The following is an 8,142-nucleotide window of genomic DNA, read 5'->3' as shown; positions in this document are numbered from 1 at the left end:
GGCGGGGAGGGTCTGTGGGGTATCGGGGGGTGTCCATAGAGCATTGGGGACTGTCCACGGGCATCGGGGGGTGTCCGTGAGCCATTGGAGAGGGTCCACAGGGCAGCCGGGGATGTCCGTGGGGCATCGGGAAGGGTTTGTGGGGTATCAGAGGGTGTGCATGTGGCATCGGGGTGGAGGGTCCGGGTGGCATTGGGGACTGCCTGTGTGGATTTGGGGAGAGGCCAAGGGGCATCAGGGAGGGTCCACAGCCTCTAGTGGCATGTCCCGGGGCACTGCAGGGATCCGCAGGGCACTGAGGGGGTGACAGTAGGGCATCAGGGGTGGCAGGGGGCACATTAGGGAAGCCGCCCCTGGCTCTGAGAGGGGGGAGGGGCTGGGGTGGCTGGGCTGCCACAGGAGGCAGTGGGAGTGTCCCGTGGGGCACTGGGGACTGTCTGTGGGGTATGGAGAGGGTGCCCATGGGGCACTGGGGGAGGTGTCCATGGAGCACTGGAGGTGCCCACCTGGCTCTAAGGTGACGGAGGGGCCAGGAACATTGAGCAGTGTCCGTTGGACATGAAGGGGATGTCTGTGGGGCATTGGGGTGGCCCTGAGGTGATGCAGGAGCTAAGGGTGGCTGGACTACCAGAAGGCAGCAGTGGGACCTGGGAGGCATTGTCGGGTGCCGGTAAGGCGTTGAGATGATGGAGCATTGAGATGATGGAGGAGCTGGAGTCACCATGAGGGGCTGAGCTGTCAGGGGGCCTGGGGGGACCGTGGGACATCAGAGCATATCAGTGTGGCACTTGGGACCCTCCCTGATCCCAAAGCATTGGAGGGGCTAGGACCACCATGTGGGGCTGAGCTGGGAGGTGGACTGCACCCTGAGCCCACTGCTCCACCACAGAGCTGACTGCTGTCTCCCCCTTGTCCACAGAACACCCCAGGTTGGAAGGGACCTCTGAAGATCATCTGGTCCGACCTGTCATGGGGAAGGGAGCCTGGATGAGGTTATCTCACACCCTGTCCAGTCAGATCTTGAAACCCTACAGCGATGGGGACTCCACCACGTCCCTGGGGAGGTTGTTCCAGCAAGTGATTATTCTCACTGTAACGTATTTCTTAGGTTGAGATGAAACCTCTCCTGGTGCAACTCATTGCCCCTTGTCTTTTCCATGTGGCAACTTGTGAAGAGAGACCCCCTCCTTCCGCAAGCTGATTTTTTTTATACTTTCTTGGTGTTTCAGGCCAGGACCAGCCAGGAAACACCGCATCTAACTTTTGCATTTAATGACAGCGAATTCGGCTGTCGCAGTGCTTCGTCACCGGGGACAAGCTTCCTTCAAAATGGCACAGAAACCACTGCAGCCAAGTGCTGCTCCAGTGTCTTCCCTCTTTCTCCCCACAGCTTTTCTGTAATTCCCTCCTAAATAGACAAGTTTGTTTAAGAAAAAAAAAAATTAAAGCGCCATGCTTTGACCCTTGACATTCCTATTCATGTCTGGTCATGACTATCTAAACATCTCCAGTAGAGTTGTCCCCACCACGATGGCAACCCTTGCAAGGTGTGCAGAGCTGAGATGGCCTTGAAGGAGCTACTGACCAACCCACTGTCTATGAAGCACAGCAAATAACCCAGCTCACCAGGGAGACACAGAGCAGACAAATTGCGACTCTGGGCAAGGAGGTACCTGATTGCTATGCCGTGGAATGTAGGGCTGCTGGGTTCAGACACAGGACCTTTTCTTGCCCCTCTCCTGGCACCTCGTGGCTTCTGGTGAGGGGAGAAGACACACATCCACCTCCTGCTCAGGGCTGGCAGTAGGGCGTCTGGCCCAGACTGAGGGCTGCTCTTGGAGAAGAGTGGGTAGAGCTGTGTGGAGACCTATCCAAGCACCCCAAGCCTTTAAAGTAACTGCTTAGCCAGCCAGGCATCCACATGCAGGCCACAATTTTTGGGGTAACTGAAGTTATCTGTCAATGTGTTCTCATGCAAACAGCAGGAGCTAAAGGCTGGCATGATGCTGCCCCACCAGCATCACCACCTCTGCCTGGGGCAGGCATAGTGAGGTGGCCGCATCCAGCTAGCGGGCTGTCAGTACCTGGTGCAACAAGCAGGGGAGACCCAGCCCCGGGGTGTAGATGACCTCCTGGGGGCTTTCTCGCCCGGGTGTGGACCTGCGGGTCGCAGGGAGCAGCACAGAATCCCATAGAGGTGGAGCTCCCACGTCCCCACAGAAGGGCTGTGCAAGGAGGAGAGCCCCCCTCTCAGCAGAGGGGTGCCTTTCCCCCCCGAAAAGCTGCAAGAGGGGTGCACATAACCATCTGCATGTGTGCAGATGCGGGTGTGAGCAGGACTTCTTGGGATTACTCATAGATGGGTGCTTAGAAATTTGCTGTTTATTTTAAAAATTAACATTTCAGAAGTATCTATTACTTCTGCTGAGACTCAATGCTTTCTGGTTAATTATGTGTTATTAATCTATAAACAGCTTCAATCCTGATTTAATTTAAATTGCATGAACGGAGTTTTTTTCCTGCAACAGCCACCATGCTGCTCATTGGTGTAAAAAATGTGTGACCAACAGTGACACAGTGAGGTGCCAGGGGAGTCTCTCAAGCCCGAGATGTTGGGCACTGAGAGGCGAGCAGATTCCTCCAAGGACCTGCGCCCCTCTGCCTCTCCACCCTGAGCTCGAGGGACAGGCTGTGAAGCCTGTAGGTCCACAGAAACTTAATGGAAATAGCAGGTCAACTTCTCCAAGCCTCCCTGGACTGAGAGGCCATCTCAGTGGGGGGAAGAGGAAACTCCCTTCCCCATGAACTGCACAAGTCCTTTCCCTGAAGAGCCAGATGATGCTGGCTGAGGTCTCCGTCCTCAACCTCAACCTTCAGATGAAGGAATTCAGTCCTCCAGACCCAGGACTGGTGGTCTCCATCCTCTCCTTGAGTCTCTCTCCCTCTGCCAAGCTGGAGGACCAGCTATAGGCCACCAGAGCAAAGAGAACCTGGCTCTTCCCTCTAACGCACTCTAGAAGGTCCTTGCAAAGGAGGAGGTGAGGGAGAGGAAGGGCAGGTCATTAACAGGAGCACTCAGCCCTGTATCCACAGCCCTTGCATGTCTCCCCAGGTTCTCACACTTGCCACTGAGGCCTCTGGGTCTCTGGCACATGTCTTGGTTACCACTTGTTCTTGGGAGACACTTTTCTTCTCTTCCACCCTCTACCACACCCGCTCCCAAACTGCCTCAAGCAATTTTTATGGCTGCACAACTCTGCAAGATACCCTGAAAGTCTTCTGCTGAGGACTCGGCCAATATGATATGAACATCATGTACCTGCTCATCAGCTGTGAACCCCATCTCATTGGCTAGAGCAGCTGATCAGCTTCATTCCAGCAACCCCCCAGTTAGGTTCTCCTCCCAAAATAATGCCGCATGGCAGCTGAGCCAGATCTCTGTGAGCCGACCAAAATTTAGTCACCTAAAAGACTAATTTGCTTCCTGGGTTCTGTTAACAGACAAAATAACCCTGATTTTTTTTTTAGTTTATTTTACAACACACAAATACATCATTTTACAATGTAGTAAAAAAAAAAAAAGGACTTAACAAAAGTCTCTCAGAAAAGAAAACCCATTACACACATTTCAGGAGATCGAATATTCCCCTGTCTGGGACAACCCTTACAGTTCTTTTCCAGCTCGCACTGTGAATGTAGAGGGTTGAGTACTCCTAGCTCGAAGTGAGTGAGTGTCCGGTTCTCTGCTGGTGCAGAAGAGGTGGCGGCTGAAAGGGGCAGCAGCAGGGCTTCACTGGGCAGGTACGGCCAGGCGGGGAAGCAGGGGAGCTGCCTTTTGGCTGCGCTCAGCAGACATGTGCTCCAGGCGCTCTGTGTAGAACCCGTTGAAGTCCAACCTGAGAGACAAAAACCCCAGAAATTTCAGCAGCCCACTGGCTCAACACCTCCCAAAAGCGGCACGCAGCAAGCTGAACGTGCCACCAAGGGCCCCCGAGAGCTTGGTGCTGCAAGTGCCGCAGCGCACGTGCTCATCAGTGCGCTCACAGGCAGCAAGGGGATCCAAAAATACATAAACCCTTTTATAGGGTCAGATGAATTTTAGGACAAAGTGGGTTGAAATGAGGGATCTGAAGCAAAGCAAAGCAAGTCTCGCTGTGGGAAGAAGCGGAGGATGCTTGCTTGTGCAGCAAGGGTGTCTGTGCCACAGCAGGGACCTCTCACAGCGGCTGCACTCCCCCTGCCCACCCCACTGAGCACAGCCTTGCCCCTGGAAGAGAAACCTTTCCCAGGGCATCAGCTGAATGTGGCCACACCACAGCGAGCTCCAGACCTGCCATCCCCGCACGGGACTGCCCCGGGCTTGGTAGACACAGCAGCTTGTTCGGAGTGAGACAGGGATGTCTGCACTGTGCCACAGGTGTTGTTGGTGACACCTCTTCTGTGCTCGTCCCTTGACAACAGGCTAAATTTCACCTGTTCTTTACAGGTGTATAAAATACATTGGGAAGGACCAATTGCTAATAGCTGCTTCTCCGGAGCTACAGTTTGACCACACAACCTTGGAGACATGTAATTTGGGGACAAGGCACCAGGGGTGAGGGTTCCTCAGTCTCCGCACCTTCTCAGCCACTTCCCACCACTGCTTAATACCAGAGTTCACCACTGCTGAACTCCGGTATTAATTCCCGTATGAAATCCACCATATTATCCACTGTAACTACCACAAAATGTTGCAGTTTCCATTACCACCACCTCCTTGCTAACACAAGTATGCTTCAAGCAGATTCATGATTCAAGACGAGTAACTGGTTGGAAGATGATCAGTCAAAATCACAAGTATTGCTGATACTTGTAAACGCCTCTCCAAAGCGGGCAACATCAGCAATATCACAATCCTGTCTCCTTGATAATCCAAAATGATGCTACAAAACCAGCCAGCTCCACGCCTGCTGTGACCTTCCTTAGGCAGATCTCTGCACTACGAAGCCAACTAAGCACAACTTAAAAACATGTGCCCTGGGAACAATAAGCAATAGTCGATATAAGCCTGTGAATCACACAAAAGTTACTCTCTCCATTTCTCAAATTCAGTTGCTCCAATACTAAATGAATGGGCACAATATTTGAGTTTCATGTTGCTTAACAACCTTACACAAACAGCAACAAATTGTTCCTTGACATTTTTTGGTGACTGCGGAAAACAGAGCCTCGACAGATGGAATTTATCTGTTGCTCTCTCCTAGTTGAAAAGCTTACATCTCTTTTGACTTTAAGTGTTGTACAAAGGAAACCTGACACCGAGGCGGGCATATTTACCAAACTTTGATTCAAATATAAGGCCAGGACTCATTTACATCCTTGCTTTGAGGATTTGTTCCATTTCTAAAGTTGCTTTATTCCAAACTTCTTGAATTTTGATGTGCTTCCCTTTCAGCTATGTTTTTAGGGTTAAACGATCTTTCATAACTATTTCTTAGGAATTTGTATGGTGTTTCCTCAAACTCTGCTTACACTTCAGTTTCTTGTTTTGTGGCCGGAACTTTTACTCACCGGGGTTTGCAACACTTTGTACGTCCTACCGGTCTTACTCTAAGCTCAATGATTGCTGTTTCCTCCAAACTGGAGAAGGGTATCTGATGAATGCTAACAGCACTTGATGGGAAAGATTTCTAAGCATTTGGAATTAAGTAATCCTTCTGACAAAGTCCTCTAAGCTGTAATTCTTCTCCTTTGCACTACTGGGATGTGAAGGAGTGACTCCGGAGATTTTCTGCAGTTGCCAACCTTCTGTCAGCACTGCTACTGATGGAGCCAAGGCAGTCCTGAGCAGGACTTCAGCACACTGAAGATCTGTGAGTTACGTGCGAGCTTCCCCGCTTTGAAGGAAACCCTCTGGATCTCCGTCTTCTGTTGTCTGGTGCTACAAATACGATGCTTGTGCCTCAGTTACTCAGTATTGTAAACTGAATAAATATTAACCAGGATCAAATAAATAAAAGCACAGTACCAGAATTACGAATAAAAGGGATATTTTGTTATCTATCTTACATGTTGGCTATCACGCTTGAAAAGCAGTCACATAAAAAGGTTATCATTTATAAGAAAAGACCGGTATGTCTTATAAACTATTTCGTCTCTCTGTCAAATATGTTATTTCAGATGGCAACCGTCTCCGCTCTGGTTCTTGGGTTCCTGTTGCCATGGAGTCCAGGACTCGATCCAATAATCTCTACAGACTGAATGAGAGCTAAATGTCACGTCTGGGCATTCATCGTGGGACTTCCACTCTTTAAAACATTACTGAGCAGCCTGTAGAAATGGAAAGACATGTTCTGTTGCGTGGCCTGTTAACATACAGCATTTCAGTTAAGGAAATGGGGACATCTGGTTTGTCAGTAAAGGTCCAGCTATGTCCAACATCTTGGTGAAGACTCACGTGGTCCCAGACAGTCCAAACTGGGGGACTTAATAGTGATGACAGTCCTGATGGCATAAAGACCCATTATTTCCTCTGCAGCCTTGAACAGAACTGGAGCATGGAAATACCAGGTGGAAAAGAACTCAGACCCTCTTCTGAACAGCTGGTTGCAGCTTAGGTCACCATTCTCAATGCAAACTGCTGACGGAAGCATTTTGTTTTCTCACAACCCGCCTGAATCACCATACTTCTTTCTCCTGAAGCAGGCAGTACTCGTAAAAACCAACCTCTCCATATTTGGAAGAACTGGCTCCAGAGCTTCCACAGCTCAGGAGTCATCTCCTGCCACAGCTAACACTTGTGTGCGGTCTGTGAAACACAAAAGCACCTGGTGGAGGATAGCTCCTGGCTATGGCACCATGGACCCACAACTGAACAAGATACACAGCCAGTTTCTATGGTGCAGCATCAGCCTGTCCCACCGTCCTGGTAGAAGCATAAAGTTGACACAAGGGTGGGGAGGCAATGATAAAAGGGATGAACCTCTGATGCTAAGTGTAGGAGCAGTGATGGAAGGCAGACACCACCTGAGCTACTACCAGAAAAGGCCTTACATCAATGTCTGGCATCACACATGATAAAGCATGATGGAAGGCCGCAGGACTTCTGCTGTTGCATGGTGTAAAGGCTAGTCAAGGACTTGACATTGTTGACTTCTTGAGTAAGCTGAGAACCAACTCCAGCCTTGGACTGAGCTGGGTGATCCACCGATGGGATGATCTCCACACGTTCTTTGTAAGACTAAAGGACTGCGGGGTCATGATGCTCTTCTATTAAAAGAGCAGGCAACTTCATCTTCAACACTGTGTTGGCCATGCCCTGTGCCACCTGCAAGGATGTCCAAGCAGCTGGATCATGGAGTTAGTTGCCATTAAGATCTCCTGGATGGAGCATCATAAAAAAGCCTGTCTGTTAGAACTTGTACTGGTAATGATAAAAATGTAAGCGCTTGATAAGGAAGGAGGCAGGGCTGGAGCACTGAGGAGTAAATGTTCTTGCCTGGATGACTCAACTGCTTGTGGTCTCGATCCCTGAAATCTAGCGTGACTCTGTATGCTACTGTGACACCGGAAGTGATGACAGCGAGGGGAGCGTAAGAGCTTAATCCCTTTAGCCTGCCAATTTTTCTACAGATGGATCCTGCCTGCAATCTACAAGTCCAATGATGATAAACAGTGATGCCCAGGCAGATGAAGGTTGACATAAAATGTCCAGAAGGCCTTGATAAGCTGCACCATCATTTCCTAAAAGGATTTGCAGAGACTTAGCTGTCCTGGTTAGTCCCGAAAGGAACAGCAATCACTTGTACAGTTGGGGTCTCCACTCACAGCCACAAATAAAGTCTTTGAAGAACCACTTCACCGCTGTGCAGACTGAAGAGGAAAGACCCATCACATCAGGTGAAGCGCTGGAGCTGAGTAAGGCAGCCCCATCTGCCCCCCGTGTAACAACCAGCGCCACTAAGAAAAGGCGACGGGTGATAGTAGTAGGCGACTCTCTTCTGAGAGGTACGGGGGCACCCATTTGCCGACCAGACGCACTCTCTAGAGAGGTGTGCTGCCTACGGGGGGCTCGCATCAGGGATGTCACCGAGAGGCTACCGAGCCTCGTACAGTCCACTGACTATTATCCGCTGCTGCTGTTTCACGTGGGCACCAGTGACA

The 8,142-nt window shown here is 50.4% G+C and overlaps 1 protein-coding gene across 2 annotated transcripts in view; it reads right to left on the bottom strand.

The window, feature by feature from the left end:
• Window positions 1-3,594: 3,594 nt before the first annotated feature.
• TUBGCP2 (tubulin, gamma complex associated protein 2) overlaps window positions 3,595-8,142 on the bottom strand; it is a 39,847-nt gene continuing 35,299 nt past the window's right edge. For both annotated transcript variants that reach the window (XM_009332770.1, XM_009332771.1), the window contains one exon: window positions 3,595-3,896. In XM_009332770.1, the coding sequence (XP_009331045.1) occupies window positions 3,791-3,896 (106 nt within the window). In that variant the 3' untranslated portion in view covers window positions 3,595-3,790. The remainder of the gene's footprint in view (window positions 3,897-8,142) is intronic.

Source organism: Pygoscelis adeliae, unplaced genomic scaffold, assembly GCF_000699105.1.
Source record: "Pygoscelis adeliae isolate BGI_AS28 unplaced genomic scaffold, ASM69910v1 Scaffold139, whole genome shotgun sequence".
Lineage (NCBI taxonomy): Eukaryota > Metazoa > Chordata > Aves > Sphenisciformes > Spheniscidae > Pygoscelis > Pygoscelis adeliae.
The sequence above is the reverse complement of the archived record's forward strand: the minus strand, read 5'-3'. Positions and strand labels throughout refer to the sequence as shown.